General features: G+C 43.1%; 1 protein-coding gene across 1 annotated transcript in view; it reads right to left on the reverse strand.

The window, feature by feature from the left end:
* Positions 1–19,567, reverse strand: part of cdk19 (cyclin dependent kinase 19) — a 55,186-nt gene extending 35,619 nt beyond the window's left edge. Inside the window, exons 1-2 of the mRNA XM_084560608.1 lie at positions 19,422–19,567; positions 12,857–12,932 (exon numbers count right to left, since the gene is read on the reverse strand). Coding sequence (XP_084416734.1) covers positions 12,857–12,932; positions 19,422–19,549 — 204 coding nt within the window. The 5' untranslated portion in view covers positions 19,550–19,567. The remainder of the gene's footprint in view (positions 1–12,856; positions 12,933–19,421) is intronic.
* Between the last annotated feature and the right edge of the window lie 691 nt (positions 19,568–20,258).

Here is a 20,258-nt window from a genome sequence, read left to right on the forward strand (position 1 = left end):
ACTTGAACGCAGCATTCACTTCAGGCCGTTCAGGTCTCATGTGGGAGTTGGAGCGATTGATTAAAACAACCACTCACACCCGATACTGCCAGAAATATATATTATATATTACCGGGGCCATTTGTTATGACATCGGACTTATCGGAATGACGTCATCATTTCCAGATATCGGACCGATAATTATCGTGCACCCCAACTAGAATAGGCGATTGGAATTTGTGCATTTTATTCTATGTGTGAAGCACTGAAGTACAATATTTAATTGGATTTACTACTACTACTAACCAAACGTTGCACAGCCTCTTACACACGTACTGCTGTTACATCCCCAAAGAAGACTTGAATTGAACGAATGAATGCATGAACTGCTGACTAAAACCAGACTAGCTCCATGTGATGCCGCGCTCAGATGACGACCATAGCTTCTATAGTTTGTAACCAACTAGAAATCAGTCTTGCGTTTTCGTTCTCTCCGTTGTTTCTTGTTATCTGTACGAAACTGCACATAATACTCCAAAAGCTGGGCTAAAGTTTACATTTAACAACACGTGACTATAACTAAAACAACACTACAAAAAACAACGGGGTTCAGAACAGCGCTGCGTCTCACGGGTTTGTCAAACCGGCGGAACGTCTCGTGAGCAAGAAAAGCCCACAAGAAAAACACCGCTGCCCTGGATCATCCGGCTCCTGAGGACTGATTAATGACTTTTCTCATGCGGCTGGCGAGCAGCGGGTCGATAAATCCACTGCAGGCTGCTCTGTGCCTGCCACCACGTTAGAGACAAACACTGCAGCTCTGTCTGCAGGGAGACGAGACACGCCAAAGCCTTCTCCCTCTAGAATGAACAGAGCGGCGGCCACCGGCTCAGCGAGGCACCACAGTAGCGGCGGCGGCGGCGGCGGTGGTGGCTGCTGGAGTTAGTGTGTGTATAAATACTGCTGACTGGACTGCGGTCTACAGCCCAAGTGTGATTGTTCTAGATCGAGCACGAATTATATTTCACACCAGAAGAGGACTAGACACATACACTGACTGTAGCTCAGTTCATTCACTGCAGCAGATGAAAGCGTCTAGGCTGTTCACCACATGTCGTTTTGTTAGCTGAATCTTAACCGCGGCTAAAAGCTCTTCCCTTCGACTGACGGCGAGACACCGGCGGTCATTTTACTCCTAGCAACCGTATATTGGCGCTCTTCAGCCTCCACCCTCTACAAATACAACTAAAATATGTTCCTGTTTGTACAGTGATCGGCACGCCGCGGAAGAATGGCCAGTGTGGGTCGGAAAACACACATGAGATGGAGACGGGAGAAAAGATGAATAATACAATACTAAAAGAGTCATTTCCTTAGAGTAGATCATTATTACTGGCACACTGTGACTGCGCGCTTATCTTCCCATTGAAGACGGCTAACAAAAAAACAATCTCCAGTGCCCACATGTGCTGCTATGGCAGAGAGGAAAAAGAGAATATTTATGAGGGCAGGATATTTTAGCTGAACAAAAGCTATTGTGACCCAGCAGGGAAAACAAGACCCATGTTTGTAAGAATGATGAAATTCGTGAACAATGTCTCAATTCATGAAGGTCAAACTTAGCGGAGGGAGCAGATGTGAAACAGGAGCAGGTGGGAGACGGGATTTATACAATAATCATCAATCAAGACCTTGATATCAAATGGAGGCCGTGGAAATAAAGCAACCACTACACGATTGAAACTACCCACACATCTGAGGACAATTACATCATCGTTGGTAGCAATAAAATCTAAGAATATGTCGACATTTGTACCAAATTTGATGTCAAAAATAATGTCCTCAACATTCAGACTACCCTATGGCTTTGATTTTCTTCCTCACAAGCTAAAAACGATTAACCGGCAGCCTGGAACTGGAAGTTGGGTTCCTGTTTTTAATTATACCTTGACTGTGCCATCCATAATCCGCTAATTAACTCCACCTAAGCTGGTCAGATCACCTCACACAACCGGCTAGCAGAGGATTTGCCCAGGTTGCTCAAGCATTATCTAAACACAGTCTGTTTCTGTCACAGGGGTTCAAAGGCTGTGAGCCATCGGTGGGTATTATGCAACTTGCCGCCCGTTTCGGATTGCCACGGGTCTCTGGCCCAGTTCAGACCCGGATTTTAACATGCACAATGAGGGATCCAACCACAAGAGGCAAGCTCTGGCTATAAACGGTAGTTTGGTAATAACGAAAAAGACCTTCATCACACCTGGCATTCATGTGGATGTTACTTAGACGTGTAGCACCCACCTAGACTAGACCAGACACCCCCACCCCATAGCAATGACACTCCTTGATGGCAGCAGCCATCCCCAGCAGGATGCAGCCACAAAAACACTTCAGGAACAACTCAAGAAAAACATGAAAAACAGCAAAAGGTGTTGACCTGGCCTCCAAATTCACTCGATCCAAAACTGATCAAGTATCTGTGGGATGATCCACAGAGGCCCCTCCCCTCAACCCATAGGACCCAAAGGCCCCCACTGACAACATCCTGTTGCCAGACACCACAGGACACCCTCAGAAGGCCCATGTGCATCATCTGATGAATCACAACTGTTTTAGAGGCGCAAGGGAGACCTACACAATATTAGTAAGGTGGTCATAATGTTATGTCTGTTTGGTGTATTTATGTAGTATCAAATCTGGTATCCAAAATCGTGGAATATCACTGGTACAGTATTGGTCCTGACTACTAAATTTCTACATCTGTAGAGGATCGCAATTCAAAAACTTGAGCTCTGAGTGATGGGTTTACTGGACAACAATGGTCTGAGGCAACTAAATGGCCTAATAATTAGGGGACATACTACATGGCTCAGAGCAGCAGAGTTCTAGGTTCGACTCCTGGGCCAACCAGAGCATTGACAAATGCCAAATATCTTTTTGTTATGAGGTCTCTGGAATATATAATTATATTTTTATAAGCCTAAAAGATCCGATTGAAATCACCACCCATAATTAAGAGAGTAGACATGCCTTATATTCTCAAGGTGTATATCAACATGGAAAAACAAATCAAAACCCTGACCATTTACGCTGGAAACCCAAAATCGCGTTGCAGCCAAACCAGCCTCTCCACCCTTCCCGCCTCAACTCGACTGCATGTCGCATGCCAGTTGCTGAACTGCACAGTTTGCTAAACGAAGAGCGGTGGTTTTGCGAGGCACAAAGGCTCCTTTGTTCTGCCGGGCAAGTCTCAAAGATTTCTCGAGCAAGACCAACTTATAGTGATGTGAGTTGAGGCACCACTCTGCTGGGAAATTGGGAAATAGAGGTGGGAGGGACTCACTCCCACCTGCATTCCATACATGTGAAAAGGGCAGTTCTGCAAAGTTGCGTGGCCTACATACAGCTACAGAAGGTATTCGTGTAACGCACATGACTGCACAAACATTTAAACAAGTCTGCTTTGTCACTAAAACAATCCAGATCAGACATCTGTAGTCACTTTGCTGCTGCTTCAAAAATACAACGGGAGCTAGAGTTGCACAGCACAGCGGGTTTTGCCTCAGTTAACTAGTCAAGTTGCAGTTGACATTTATATTGTAGCGTACACTAAGTTGACCTTTGTACACCACATCATTACTGGTCTGTATCACACTTACGACAGTGACTATTATGAGAAAAACAAATGAATTCGCACTGGTTTTCCTTGAGATATAACTTAATTATAGTATTTAGTAGTATATAATTTGAGTTATGACCAAAACCCTATTTTGTGATCACCAATTTATAATCACTTTATCTTTTAGTCTGAGGGAATAAGCCAGATTTGAAGAAGAGGACGGGATGAATGAACGAACAAACTAAAAGCGTAAAGCTTCCGGTCATGGTCATTGCTGGCGTGGAGAGATAAAAAAGTAAAACGTGTATTTTTCACCATCATAACCACTACAAAAAGGTGTGGAGAACCAAGAGTCCAAGAGTCAGGGGTTATTATCAGACTACAACGTGTACAAGAACATTGTTGGGAGTGGGGTTACAATGTTTTACCAAGGTGTGGCAGAATCGTTGCTAACTTCCGGAAGTTTCGATGCGAACATCTAAAGACGCCTTGCACAATCTACGTTTGAGTCCAACAAACAACCAACAGCTGCAGGCTACGTGGAGAGAAACCTTTCGGCACAACAAAGGCAGCTTTTTTTTTTATTACTCTGAAGTGTCAACATAATGCTCAGAGTGAATGGTGAGAAACGAGAAAGATTATTGGATCAGAAGCTGACAGTGATCCTGGGCTATGAAACACAGAAGACTTGTGTGGTGAGGGAGTGACGCCTCTGGGTAAGCTGACAGAGAATCCTGTGTTTGAGGGTCACAGAATGAAAAGTTAGATTAATGCTCCCCTGTTTACAAATCTGGAGTTCCTTTATCCTTGAAACGGCTGGTTTTGTTGCCGTCTATGTAAATGCTGTTGTGTGTCTGAAAGCAACAATAAAGCGATAATCCCACGGATAATCAATCAGACCATGTGAATCACCTAATGTCTGGGTTTGCCCTTCCGTTTGCACACACACAATATATCTGCTTGAACTGAATTACACATGATAAAGACAAAACAAACAGACCATTTTGTTTTTTCCATTACCAACGTCCAATTTCCCTTTCTAAGCCGGTGTACCAAATCACACTTTCTCCACGGAAAATGATCACATTTTAAATACCTCTTTCTAAAAAGTTAAAACATGAACCAGGGGCTGTGTTGAACAGTGGTAAATAATTTCATCTGATAATGTATGATGTTTCGTCGTTGTTAAGTTGTTTAGTCGTCGATCACATGACAATAGCAACACAGATGACTCAGAGATGACTGGTGAGGAGCCCAGTGGGTCATTGCAGCAAACTAGCAACGGTTCCTCAAGTGTGTGGAAATACCTGACGTGACATGTCAGTCCTGAAATACAACAAAGGTACTACTAATGCACACTCATCGGAAAAAAAGGCATCCACTAACACTAGCAGAGGAACGGCCCAAATCTTCTCAATGACAGTCAATTAGCAACTTCGCCAAACGTCCTGGAGTAACAAAGAAAAGGAGGCTGCACATCAACAATTCATTCATTCATTCCTCTTCTGTAGGGGTTGCTGTCATCGGGTGAGAGGTGGGGTACACCCTGGACAGGGCTATCACAGGGCTAATTACGGCCAATTTAGAATCACCAATGAACCTAACGAGCGTGTCTTTGGACGGTTGGAGGAATCCGGAGTACCCGGAACCTTCTTGCTGTGAGGTATCAATGCTAACCATCACCCCACTGTGCCGCCTCAACAATCAACAATATGTTGGTGAATTTCATTGTCCAAGTTATTATGGTATAAACAGAAAAGGCTTCAGAGAAATACAGTATTTTTATTTATTTTTTTATCCTGGCTACACTATCCCATCTTACAATACACTAGAGAACTATTAAATGCTATTGTTTAAGTAGGCTATGGCCTACATATCTGCAGCGCACAGTATGATTCATGTTCAGTTCTGTTGAGTTCTATTAGTTGACATTGTTGCCATGGTTGTAGAGCGTGTTTTGTTTTCGTCCATGATGTCAGTGAATGCACCACGCGAGAAACGGAAGTTATGGTAGAGAGTTTTCAGAGCGAGAGCCGCATATTACAAGTGTGAGACTGACGGGTGTTTATGGTGTTGACGTCGGCTACGGCCGTAAACTTGGCAGATAAGCCTCTGGAATTTCCTTTGTGTGAGACGCTCGATGTCGACTCAACTTTCACCACATGTTAGTCGACTTTAAAAACCCCTAGTATTAACCAATAACATGGCACCCCATTGGATAGTTCTACAACCAATCAGAGCAACAAATTATGTGACAGAATCCTTGATCACTTTTAACTGGTCATGATCTTAAGTTATTTTGCTTCAACTTTCTTTTATAACAGACGTGATAGCGGAATTTAAACATCTTGCTTCTCCATAAGGCAGACATTTTGTTGTGAACTAAGTCAACTCAACAGAACTCAGATGACCTGTACAACTATGCTGTTGTTACTCTTCTGCCCACCTTAACAATGTGATTGGCCCAATCTTTGGAATGCATAGTGAATTCCAAACAGAGCGACTCCGGACCAAACTTACCCCACAAATATTTTTGTAGGCGGGCGAACTTTGGGCCGACTTCCAGGCTCGAAAGGCAGGCTACTTTACCATCATCTGAGGCTTTCTAAAAGGGATGATTGCTCTTTGAAAGCATGGAAGACAAAGCAAATTAACCATCTCGCTTTTAACCACAGAGCTTCTCCATGTATGCAAGCAACATGACACTGAGAGACAGAGAGAGAGAAGCGCTCTGTAATGCTGTCTGATGAGGTGCATGAATGTCAAAATCAAATCAAAGCACACAACACTATATGAGAGCATCTTCGGCCAGTGGTGCGACCCATCATGTGCCGAGTAATGACTCGCTCAATAACATGATCCTGCAACAACAACTTGAGTCTCCAAGGACGTGACTCACTCCCTCCACCCTGTTTGGCTGTGAAGCTACTATGAGGACCAGAGGGAGAGATGGGTGAGCAGGCACGCAATCTGACACCCACTTAGAGGCAGATACTGACAAACTGAAAGACGAGAAGAAAGAGAGAGAGACAGATGAACAGGCTTTTTTTTGTTCAGGTCCAAAGAAAACAAGGAAATGCATAGTTAATTGAACAGCGGCGTCTCAACTCCAGCCTAAAGCAATATGAGACTGAAGCATCAAGTTAATTAAAATTACCTTTGGGGAGGCCTGCTTCTACAAGCATGTCGAGAAACTGTTCAAACATGTCATAAGTCAATGTCATCAACTTGGTGAACATCTCGTTTATAAGAACATGTTCATGAAAAGTGATTTTTGCAATAGTCAGCACCACAAAGTTTCTGTACGAGGCTAGCCTTCTTGCTTCATTTGGAGAATTTAGAGGCCAAAGAATGTCCCTTGCTAAGGCAAACACCTGCAATAGATGGTAGACGGTCAAACAGGATGAACAGATATATCTACGTCCGTCATGGTCATGGTGCCCTTAGTCTTTCGTCTCTTGTCGTCTACTTTCATTACAAAGGTTTTATAAAAAAATTTTGCTGCCTTTGTTCTTCTGTAATCACTTGTTTCTGTTAAGGGTTGCAGGGTCTGCTGAAGCGTATCCCAGCGGTCATCGGGTGGGAGGTGGGGTACACCCTGGACAGGTCGCCAGTCTATGGCAGGGCTAACACAGAGAGACAGACAACTATTCACACTCACGGCCAATTTAGAACCCAGCATGTCTTTGGTCAGTGGGAGGAAGCCGGAGTACCCGGAGAGAACCCACTCAGACACAAGAAGAACATGCAAACTCCACACAGAAAGGCCCCAGTCGGCCCATGGATTCGAACCTGGGACCTTCTCGCTGTGAGGCATCAGTGCTAACCACCTTGTCACTGTGCCGCCCCATATAGCGGATTATTTTACATAATTAAAAAAAACGCTAAACAGCAAATGTTTCTCATCTTTCTAATTCTCAGCTTCTTGTTTGACATATTAATTAGCGTTAGAGCTGAACGATTAATTGCATTCGCGATAATATCGCGATATGATAAAACGCGATTTTCTAACCGCAACTTGCGCTTCTGACCTGGACGATGGTTCTGAGCGGCGCACTCACCCGCGACGGTCTGCTTCTTTACCTGTAATTTGCTACTGCTAGTTTTTTTTGCAACACGGCTGAATATTTGTCAGACTCTGAGGTTGTGGACAAACCATAGCAGTAGCAAATTACTGGTAAACAAGCCGACCGTAGCGGGTGCGCGCGCCGCTCAGAAGTCAGAAGACATCATCCTCTGTCGGTCAATCTACAGACCCCGGATGATGTTAACACATAACTCCGGACTCAACGGGGAATAGCACTAGTGTATCCTAACAAAGTATTGGCAGAATGAACGAGTTTCACAGCAGATAATGCGTTATTTAGAGGCTGCGTCTCGGTGCCCCATTCACTCCCACTATATGGATATACGCAGATCTAAATATCTCCTGAACAAGTGCAAATGAAACAAAAGTGATATTGGTGAGTAAACGATGGTATTTTATGCTAGAAATAAGGTCCAGGTTGTAAAAAACAGTAGTCTCCCTTTAAATGCACAGTGGCAAAGCCATAAATGTTTCTGTAATGAGCAGTTAAATAAAAATCTTTTAATTTAATTCTAACAAATAGGCCCAGCCTATGGGAAAGAACATTTTACACTAAATGTATCTAATATTGTGTTGTTCATATTTAAATCATTCATTATGTTTTGCTGGGAAAAAAAAGAGGATAAAATAAATAATACATAAAAAAAATCGCATATTAAATCGCAATCGCAATATTGGGGGAAAAAAATCGCAATTAGATTATTTTCCCAAATCTTTCAGCCCTAATTACCGTTCCTCATTGTTCCACCCTGATGTTTTCGCCTGCAGCTATTTCTGTCTCATCAGTGGAAACTTGCGTGACTTAATAGTCAAATCAAGTTTGCATCGTGTTTGCCAAAACCCATTTGCCCGCCTGGGCATTCTTGAAATATTAAATATGATCTCGCGTTCTCCTGTTCTCCCTGTCTTTTTGTTTCTTATCTACATCACTGTTTCTTTCGCTGTTTGTTTCTATGTACGTCCGTCTCTGGGTGCAACTCCACACCTCCTCATTCTCACTCACTGTCACCTGTCCACACCATCCCCTGCTCGGCTTCCTGCCTGCCTTCAGCCGTCTGCTTTCACCTGCCAACCTCACCATCCTCTCCAATCATCTCTACATTTACCGAGCCTTACAATGAATCTGTGTAAACTTATCTCCTTTTTTTTGAGTCTGTTTTTGGCTTTGGCGTCCGGAAATATCACCGATCAAAATAGCTAACAAAAGGCAAAGACTGTAAGGAAGTAAATGCTCGATTGTCTGTTACAAAGCATGATTGTCAGTCTGATAAAAGAAATGGCTTTGTTGTTATGTGAATGCACAAAGGCATATTGAGAAAGCTGCGTCTGATACTCAGCAGGACTGACCTTGGACCCTTTCACCATGTGCAGTTGTGAATGAAAGTATTTTTACGAGCTGCAAATGATCCCGTATACCATAACAAAGAATTGTAACGACACAGCTGCAGGCAGAAATGTTGTAGGTTTATTGGGGAACAAAATGAAATCCTGATTTAAAATGACAAGATTTAAAAAAAAAAGTTTGGATAAAACGCATTCAAGCCTGGCCGAGTTGGGAAACGTTGCTGGCGGTTAATAAAACCAAACTGCGTTATGAAAGCAGTCAAAACAGGCGGGCAGATGGGTTTTGGCAAACACGATGCAAACCTGATTTGACTATTAAGTCACGCAAGTTTCCACTGATGAGACAGAAATAGCTGCCGGCGAAAACATCAGGGTGGAACAATGAGGAACGCTTTTAATTAATATGTCAAACGAGAAGCTGAGAATTCGAAAGATGAGAAACATTTCCTGTTTGCCGTTTTTTTCCCGGGTTCCGGGTTCGAATCCATGACTTTATCGTTATAGTTTTGTGCTAGACAGACTCACCTATATGTAGACTTCTTATCAAAGGACCAACTAAACAAAACAATTACTTCTGGAAGCCTGGACGTCCAAATTAACTGCTCAAACTTCACTGCTTTGGGCGTTCTTATCTAGTCAGCTATAGCTTAAAGATTGCCTAAGTGGTGTAAACCCCCCCACAGCCGATCAGACAACCTTTAAGCATTAATTCGTCTGCTGACCCAGCCAGTGAGAAACGTGTAAATCATAGCAGTTACAAGAAACACCGTGTAAGCATTAAAACCACTCTAACCAACTTGGTAGAGCCATTTCTGGGAAACAAAGCGGTAGAGAAATAAACCTGTAAAAGTGACAATGTCTTTTGATCCTTATGTTACATTTTCTAAGTTACCTTTATGTTTAATGAGCGTACATTCTTGCCGGCTCTTTCCAAAGAGCGTCAAGCCCTCTAGGACCACACTTAGAGGGCAAATTACCAAATTAAGGTACTCTCTTTGCAAGCTGGTGTATGTAAACCCATCTCCGAACTCTTGCACTCTATTGTTAGCGCTCTCAACCTACTTTTTTAACCCCACAAGAAAAAAAAAAGAGAAAAGAAATGAGATGTGTCCTAGATTACCTTCTATCACTGATCTACAGCCTGGTATGAGGGTTCAGTTAGCTGTCTCTGACCCCAGTCCTCTTATCTGCTGGTTGGCTTTAATGCTGGTTATTGGAGAATTATTGTAATGTTGACACATTGGTGCATGTTTCTAATATACAACATTACAAGTCTTTTTCTTTTCTTTATAATTTGCATGTCATTTTCAAAGGAAGCAAAAACCACCAACCACAACGTCCACATACGCAGTGGTTAACTCGTCTGTGATGAGTTTAAGCTTGCTGCCGCCATAAAGAGGAACTGTGAGCATGCAGCATCTTGTTGAGCGCGTCGCTCAACAAGATGTAAATGTTGCTCCGCAGGTGACTGAGCAACTCAGCACACTGGCAACATAGTTTGCACCATATGGCGTTTAGCCTCCCTCCCTCCCTCCAGGTGAACACACTACACTGGAAACCAGAGAACCTTACGTAACAGCCCATCTGCCCGGGGGCCACGTTCCTTCTCTATCTGCGGGACTGGCTGAGTGGCTAACTGACTTGCCCTCCAGCGATACAGAAACAGCCGGCCTTGAAAGCAAGATAATATCTATGTGAAAGGGTAAATCCAGCCAACGAGTCCTCGTAACAAAACCAAGCATTGCCCTTGGATGACTGTGTGGTTGGGCGTTTTTAAATTCTTGAGGGCGTGACATTTGATATCAGGAAAAGTTGTCACGAACCGTAACGTCAACAACACAAGGTTTCAGTGTCGGAAAAAACATTCTTTTACGCCGTGATGGACAGCCCTGTTCATCATCTCGGTCATCTAGGTCCATGGTATGGTACGTAGGTCCATGGTATGTTAGTTAGGTCCATAGTATGATACGTAGGTCCATGGTATGGTACGTAGGTCCATGGTATGTTACGTAGGTATGTTACGTAGGTCCATGGCATGTTACATAGGTCCATAGTATGGTATGTAGGCCCATGGTATGTTACGTAGGTATGTTACGTAGGTCCATAGTATGGTATGTAGGACCATGGTATGTTACGTAGGTCCATGGTATGTTACGTAGGTATGTTACGTAGGTATGTTACGTAGGTCCATAGTATGGTATGTAGGCCCATGGTATGTTACGTAGGTCCATGGTATGTTACGTAGGTCCATAGTATGGTATGTAGGTCCATGGTATGTTACGTAGGTCCATGGTATGTTACGTAGGCCCATGGTATGTTACGTAGGTCCATGGTATGTTCAAAAAAACAATCTGAAACAAGGGCAACTGGACTTGTAAAGTGGACTGAAGACTGTCTGGTTGCTAAGAGGCCCTAGTAATGGTGGGCAACACATTTAATAATAATAAACTAGTCTGTCAGATCTGAATTAGTGACTCAGATGAGTGGAGAAAGGTCTTCAAGAAACCCAAGTCTTTATTATTTTTATCAGCTGGATGAATGTTTGTCCTCTCCTCGCATTAAAACTCCTCATGAGGGAGGCGTAGAGGACTAAACGCTGCCTGAGAACAGGGGTTGTGCTGGTGCTCCAAAGCAACAGGAAGTACAACGGCCTGTTTGTTTGTCCATTCAGCAGTCAACAGTAACAACACAAGCAGCCGCGACACACACACCACACACACACACACACGCACACACACACAATCTTGCATCTATTCTTCGGAGACTGACGGCAGAATGAAAGGACACGAAAAACGCTTAGTGGTGGCAAGGTTCAAGTCGGAGTCAGTGTTGACTTGTTTGCATTGTTTATATCCTTGAGGCTCTGGCAAACATGTCCTTTGTTTGTTTAAGCTGCTGAGGCCTTTATGATAATCGCACAGCATTTGTGTCGGAGGTTTTATGAAAACACCGCCGCGTCCAGCTCTTACATATACAGTATAGTCAAAGGTCAGACCCAGTGAACACCCAAAGAAGCTTTTACATTTTATAAAATGTCTAATGTGCTGGACATACGACACAAACGTATGCAGAAACGTATTGCTAGGGAAATGTAGAGGGGTCCGCAAAATGAATCGTATATTTTGCCAGATTATTTAACAATTCAGTTCATATCCAACACCACTGATGGGTGGCAAGCGTCAGCAGCTCTGCAAAAGTCATGAAGCTTTGAATAACAAGGGCCCCCCAAAGCCAGGTTCATCACTTTTTGGGGTCCATGAATACATTTCTGTTGTTGTTTCAGTTGTGTTGTGAATTTTTGCAGGGTGCGTGTCGTCAGTTCTCTTGTGTTTTGTGTGTTTTTGCATGCATCTTGTAACATTATACAAATAACTTAAGTACATGGCAATATTATCGTACTGACTGCATTAATAGCATGAGACAATGAAAAAGGGTTAGACTATTAGGCTTAGAAACTTAAAGTAACTCTCCCACCTTTACAACGAGTATGTGTTTCCTAATATCATTTCATTTTCAAGCGAACCACATCTAAACTGGATAAAGTATCTTGACATAAATCAGGTGAATTAGCAAAAACTGAACAAAAACACTCCTAAACATCTCCTTCTCATTAATTAACAGCTCAAACACACATGTATTTTCTTCTTATCAACAACAGATGATCATCAGTTTTTTGCCTCTTCATCATCAAACAGTTGCACACACAACATTCTGTACAGCACACCATGTGAAACGTGCAGTTTGGAGAGTCTGTTTTCATTCACGTCTGCACTTCATTCATGTCTGCATTGACCCACCAAGCATCAGTAATGAAAACTGTAACTCACAGCAATTTCCCTGCAGGCGGACATTGATATTCCAGTGCCTTCTATTTGTTTCAGTGCATACTCCTTCTCATCTTTCCTGCGGAAATAAAAAAGTGAAAAAGGGGGGAGCAGCGTTACTGGATCGTGCACATTTCCTCTTCCGGCATGCAATAAACATAATTCAACAACTCTTGACTTTTGCTTTGCCCTTTACGTTCTTGTTAAAGCAAAGGATGTGTTTTGAGAGGAGGAGAAACGCAGCAGACGGGCATGAAAATGTTTTCAACTTCCACCGAGGGATCCCTGAACACGGGAGATAGCTTTTGGCAGCAAAGAGCCATTAGTTCCTTGCAGGAGTGCTCTGATGTTGCCCACCTTCCCCACCCTTCCCCGGGCCTTGGATCATTGCCCTGCATCACCCTTGATGCACTCAAACTACATAATGACGCGGCTGCAATCTCAGATTTTGCAGGATTCGTCGTTTGCCCTTGTGCATCACGTTTGTGCATGAAATGTGCACGAAAAGTGAAATGTGACGCCTGCAGGGCAGAGCGCATTCAGCAGACTAATATTGATTACTTGAGATAAGCAAGTGCTCTGGTGCAGGAAACCCAGGCCGAGCAGAGAGCAGTGCAGAAAATAAGCGCTAAAAGGAAACACGCTCTAGTTAAAAGCACTGAAAAGTAAACATGGGCCCGTGGACGGCACGCAATAACAGCTTCATTCAGGGAGCAGTCCACACGTATCAAACAGCTCCTCGTGTAGCTAAGATCAAACCCTAATTTGCATTGGGGATGGATTCAGCACACATCTTGTTACTAATTGAGCCGTACAGCTCAAAACAATGTTTATACGAAATACAAAGTAAGGCAGCAGAAACCCTTAGACCTTGACATGTAAAGATGAATCTGTCCTCGTAGTTTGGACCGCTCCTCTGTGTAATTCTTCAGTTTGCAAACTTGGAACGAGTTAACCAGCACTGAAAAAGACTCGACCGCCGAATCACCTCGAGTCTCCCGTTAGAAGGTGCATTTAATAGAACAGAATAAATGTTATTGTTCAGCCGAGGCCGTCTTTTTTTAAACAGCGGCGTGTAATTTAAATGAATTCCTCCTTGAATATCTTTGTAACATAGTTTGCTCTTTAAAACGTCACTGTGATTACATCCCTTGTGATTTGCTGAAGCGAGAGGCGTCTTCTAACATAAAGACACATGTCTTCACATTTTGGAGGATGTTTACTTTTGCTTGGAAAAACCCAGTTAGAAAAAAAGTTAAAAAAAAAAAGCCAACTGTTATTTTTCTGTCAGCAGACAATCCACTAAATTGTTGAGGTAGTTTATTTAGTGCGTTGGCCAAAGGATTATTTTTCGTCTGCAATTCCTGGACTTAGGTTACAGAGTCACCCCACAAACCAGTGATGGACTTTAAAGTACATTTACCCAAGTTGATCGCAACTCATACAAGTAGATTTACTTGGACCTTACATTACTTTCGTGTACTAATTCGCACTTCTACTACCCCTACAATTCAGAATATCCAGTATCGTACTGCGTTGATGCTACGCAGCGCTTTACAGATGTCAATGGAAGCATAAAAACATTATTTAATCACTGGAAATGTAGAGTACACTTTGTGTTGTTGTTGGCTTTTTAGCTTTACTCCTGCCACGGACAAAGAACTGACAAAGAACTACTTTTTAGTGGAGCGTTACAGCAGAAATAGAGTTTTAATGTTGATATTATCTCTCGCTTGTTCCTCAATCTTAGTAGTTTTGTCTTTTTTTTTTTGCGCTTCTTGAGGTAATGCAACCAACATTGAGGCGACAAAGGCGAGCTTGTGTGCATTAAGGTCACGTAGAGGCCCTAGAACAACAACGAAAAAAAGAGACTTCATATTCAGAAGAAATGCTGGTAAATTATTGCAAATATTAGTTAATATTTTATTAACAGAAGGAATCACTGACCATGTTTACATGGTCTTTAGTATCCCGGTTTTGATCGGGTTTTTGAAGTGTCCCGTTTTTGTGTTTGTCCATGTAAACACCATATATTCCGAATTCAGAAATCGGGATATGCCCATTTCCCGATTTCAAGAAACCCGGTTTTGCCACCTGGAGTACTCCGATAGAAGCCGGGATACTGGAGCATGTATACACCTTATAAGCCTCAAAATCGGGACACTAAAGAATTCATTGTCGTGTCAGATCCAATTTGCATGTCATATGTTTGTTGTATTGTGCTATAAAAAAGAAACTGCACTAAACTTTCTAGTTTATACTATAAACTATAGCTGTTTATGCTGAGACCCATTATGTAAACCCACAAAGCACAAGCCAAATACCTAAAGTTGATGCATAGCTACAGAATGCCTGACAACACCCACCGGGCAAGTGTCGGCTTGCGTGTTCAGGTCTATTTGGGTTGCTCCCTGGCTTCAGAGCCAGCCCCGACGGTGGGAGCTTCTGCAATCGTGTCGCAGCGCTTTCTGTCCTCATGTCTGTTTCGAAACTTGGAACCCTGTGGTTTGCGGACGCGCTGGTGACTGGATCTTGGCGTGTACTCTGCGATGCCAGGACCATATAAACCCCACGTTTAAAAAAAAACCACCAGAGACAAGCAGCCCTGGAAATGTCTGAACAGAGTTTACTTTGGACCCGAGCTCTTGTAGAAAACCTGTAACGTTGTTATCGTACGCCCACGGCCGATCTCACGGACAAGTCCCTCCATCGCAAATGAACGCATCTGGAGGTTCGCGCCTCCTCTGTGATACGAAACGTAGAAGTGTACCTGTGTCACCACCAAATGACGTTAACGGCGCTATGATAATTGTTTGGTTAGGTTTAAGCCCAAAGCCGCAGCATTAGTGCGAAGCAGGTGTTTGCATGTGCCAAATAGTCAAGTTGCAGTTGTCCACACAATCATCCACCAAAACCTCCTCCCTACGGTGCCTCTGTGACTCCTTAACTACATCACCTGACCTATTTCTTTGCTGCCGTCATTGTTACTATGACCGCTACGAGTCATTAGATCTTGCGACGTGTGCGTCTGAATGTATTTAATTTGCCTTCTGAAGGTGTAAATCAACACATCTGCAAAATAATCATCCTCAGTTATTTGAAAGTGCTGTCAAGACCCATCGAAAAGCTCCCTAGTGTGTGTGATGTATATTTACACATATATATATATATATAAATATATAGGGAGATGAGTGAGTAAAGTTGCGTATACACTGAGCTTGAGGTGTGAAGCCAGCCAGAAGCCATCAGAAAACATGTGGCCCTTATGTTCAGCTAGGAAACTGGGAAAATTTTTGTTCTAACATGTCATTCACTGGTTCATTAATAAACTTTATAAGCTAAATTCACTGTGAATGTGTGATGCCCTCCTTCCCAAGGGCCTTGCCTTTGAGAATCCCATCCAGACTAAAGTGCTGGCATCTGACAGCAGCATCTCTCCAGATTCCACTTTTCATTGTATACTTTGGTTTTGCCAGAGGCAGATTAAAAAGACACAACAGAACACATGATAGCAGCTGTAGTGCTGCATCCGTACTTGGCTAGCTAGGTCATAGCTTTAAGTCCTGTGATTCCTTTCTAAAGTGTTGAATGAGTTGACCTCTTGATACCTAGCGGAGATGAAATGAAAAAGCCCTCCTGGTAAGGCTATACCGGTTGGCTTACTTGGCTTTTTCCACAGAAGAAACTTTGACTTGTCGTGGCAAAGAACACTCAGGTGCAATGACTAACATCAATTACACCTGTACCACAAGTAATACGTGAGCCGCCGTTCAGTGCACCGTCATAACGCATGCCGTGCGACCATCATTGCTCTTGGCTGTTCCCGTGATTGCACCATCCCACGGGCAAAGCATGACGGAGCAATGGAGGCTGTTATCTTGCAGCCTACAAACAAGAGCTCAGGTGTTACTGCCGCAGAAAGGACCACCTGTAATGTAACTGCGCTCACCTTCTAACCTCGCATCACATTTCTATTTTCCCCAGGTCGAAGAGGCGAATGAGATAAGACACTCCCTGCGGCCTTGACTCAGCTTTTACAGCTCAGTGAGTCAATGATGAACCGAAATGACTTCATTAGCCGCTTTTGGCGTGAGCAGTCTGGAGACTCCCTAAGGGTGAATACCTAGAGCTTATCCAAGAAGTACTACTGTCAGGGGCTTTATTTCTGTTTGCATTCCCAACAGGAATCTTGAACTGACGTGTCTCTTTGCTGGAAGTTGGTGTAGCAGCATCTCGTAATTCTGCACGACATCTGGTAACATGCAAAAAGGCTGCATATGTTGTAGATTTAAAAAAGCCTGGCCTTCAGATGATTTACCAATGCTTACATTGTTCACCGGTTGCTGACGCAGGATTGGTGTGTGCTGACCAATCAACGTACACTTACAGTTGCAACATCATAATTTCACAACAGCAGCTGATACCAGAACCACGTCATAGTCTTCTAGGCTAGCGAAAACTTAAAGGAGATTGAGAGATGTAAAATAATGACAATCAATACCAGCAGTGACTGATAACATGTATTGGAGACCCTATCCATCCTTGAACAGTCTATTATCTCAGCAGTTACTGATACAAAATGTGACCTTAAAAGGGAACTACTGTTTTTTTACAACCTGGACCTTATTTCTGGCATAAAATACGATCGTTTACTCACCCATATAACTTTGGTGTAATTTGGAGTCGTTCGGAAGATATTTAAATCCAGTGGAGTGCCGCGTATATCCATATAGTGGGAGTGACTGGGGCACCGAAACGCAGCCTCTAAATAACGCATTATCTGCCGCGAAACTCGTTCATTTCACCAATATTTTGTTATGATACACTAGTGCTATTCCCCGTTGAGTCCAGAGTTACCTGTTACCATCATCCGGGGTCTGTAGATTGACCTACTGACCTCTGAGCTGGATGATGTCATCTCTGAACACCGCACGCACCCGCGGCGGTCGGCTTGTTTATCCGGAAATTTGCTATTGCTAGTTTGGCTGAATATTTTTCCAATTCTGAGGTTGCGGATGACTACTTTGTTTATGGCCAGAGTATACGGATGAGGAGCTCGTTAAAAGCAGGATGCGGAGGCAGAGAGAGGAACAGCTGGCCAAAGAACAACAAACCCGCTGCACGTCCGCGAATAGACAACAGGTAACTCCGGACTCAACGGGGAATAGCACTAGCGGATCGTGACAAAATATTGGTGAAATGAACAAGTTTCGCGGCAGATATTGCGTTACTTAGAGGCTGCTTTTCGGTGCCCCAGTCACTCCCACTATATGGATATACGCAGATCTAAACATCGTCCGAACGACTCCAAATGACACCAAAGTTACATGGGTGAGTAAACGATCGTATTTTATGCCAGAAATAAGGTCCAGGTTGTAAAAAAAAAAAAAAATGGTAATTCCCCTTTAATACTAGGATATCATTTAATCTGGGTGCGCAGATTTACGGCCCGACTAAATTCTAATTACACTATCAAGGAATAATAAACAAGACTGCATTATCACCACGATAGCAACCCTGGCTTTTTGAGGTTTAACAGCGGTATCGTAAAGTGTCTCAGGCTTGTGCACATTTCCCGCAACACTCCTTTTCGAAGGACAGCAAAACTTTACGACTACGAGTTCGACACGTAACACGTGAGTAATTGCGTTATAAAACATCGCAAGAGCCTTGGCTAAGAGTAAGAGTGTTACGTGAATCTGAACCGTGGAACACAGTCAAAAATACATCCAGGATTAAAGAATATTACATAGTTTTTTGGGGGTTTTTTTTGTCACATAAGGGTAAATAGCTTACATTTCTTCTTACGTCAGAATGACTCAACTTTGTACAATGTGAAAACTCTTGTACAATTTAAATAAAAGCTGCACTGGCAGGTATAATTGCGGGTTGGGAATTTGCCAGTTTGCGTAAGGAATAGTGAGAGTGTTGGCACAGTGTAGCAGAAATGTGAGTCCATCTTCTTGTGGCGGTTGTATACATTTCATTCACACACTGTGCTTGACAAGTGACTGTCAAGAGCAAATGGGGAAAAGTATAACAATCAAGCTAGAGTATATATATATATATAAAAGTTTGACATCGCACAGAGCTAAAAAAAAAAAACTGTGCCCGCGAAACCACGTTGAAACGTCACTATCGCGATACCAACTGCCCCCCTCTTGGTGCGTTTAAAAACGTTAACGGTTAGCTACCTCGGTCGCCACCGCGGAGAAGAGACATGTCAAATCGTAAATAGCACCGCGGCTTTGGCGTGTTGTTTTGGGGAGGGGGGGTGTTTGGGGAAAGAGAAGGAGGGGGAGGAGGAAAGGGAGGAGGTGTGCGCGCGTGTGAATGTGTACGTGTGTGTGTGTGTGTGTGTGTGTGTGGGTAAGGGGGGTGGGGGGGAACCGTTGGTGAGTGACTGAGTGCGTTACATGAAAACAAAAACACAGAGACACGGGCTATCGCTTCGGGCAGGCTCAAATCTAACGCCCCGTTCAACACAAAACCGAGGTGTGCGTCCACAAAATGCATCCCGCAGTCAGTTTTATGTCAGTACAAACAATAACGTTCACGGTTATCTTACCCGTCTTTGCGCTTAGCTTTATAAACGTGCCCGTAGGTGCCTCGACCCACTTTGCAACCTTCATATTCGAACAGATCTTCTACTCTCTCTCTCTCGGCCGCCAGCTTTGTTTTGAAGTCGTAATCCATTTTAACCCATAAATACGTCTTAATTTACAATAAAATAAAATATTAATTATTACATGCATTAATTAAATAATCTGGTCGTTTTATTCCCCCACCATTTCCTTGTTTGGGATTTTGGTCTGCTCCGCTTAATGTTCACTGGCTCGTTGACGTTTCTAATTGGCGCGCGAGGCTCCCTGGGTAACGTAGTTCTCGTGGGCAGGCGCCGCTGTTCAACGGCTGGCGGGCGCAAGATGTAAGGAACTACAACCCGCGTTTCTCTCTGCGGTTTGTTGCACTTTGCGTACTCATGAACGCTCTTCAAAAATGCAGCCGTCGGTGGTTTGAGGTTACCGTGGAGTTTTAATGTAAAATAAATGAGGTGTAAATTTACCCAGCCGAACTGTAATAATAATATTTTTTATTATTTTTAATAATTATTATTATTATTTTTAGTAGTAGTGGTAGTAGCATTTGCCAGAGGAGTGTAATAATAGTAATAGTAGTATAAGGAATTGCTGTATGCATTTTATTAGAAATAGCAGTGCAGTCTATCTAATGCAGCTCGGCCATCAATAGTTCTTTAGACAACCTCATTGATTTTCTATTTTAGATGATGGTATTAAGTCGTTGTGGTTTGTTGTACTGGACTGCATTATATTTAAAAGCGTTCATAATGTTTATCTTGTGTGTGTGTGTGTGTTAAAGAGGTGGACCAAATGTTAAGTACCTC

Source organism: Chelon labrosus (assembly GCF_963514085.1).
Source record: "Chelon labrosus genome assembly, chromosome: 14".
Taxonomy (NCBI): Eukaryota; Metazoa; Chordata; class Actinopteri; order Mugiliformes; family Mugilidae; genus Chelon; species Chelon labrosus.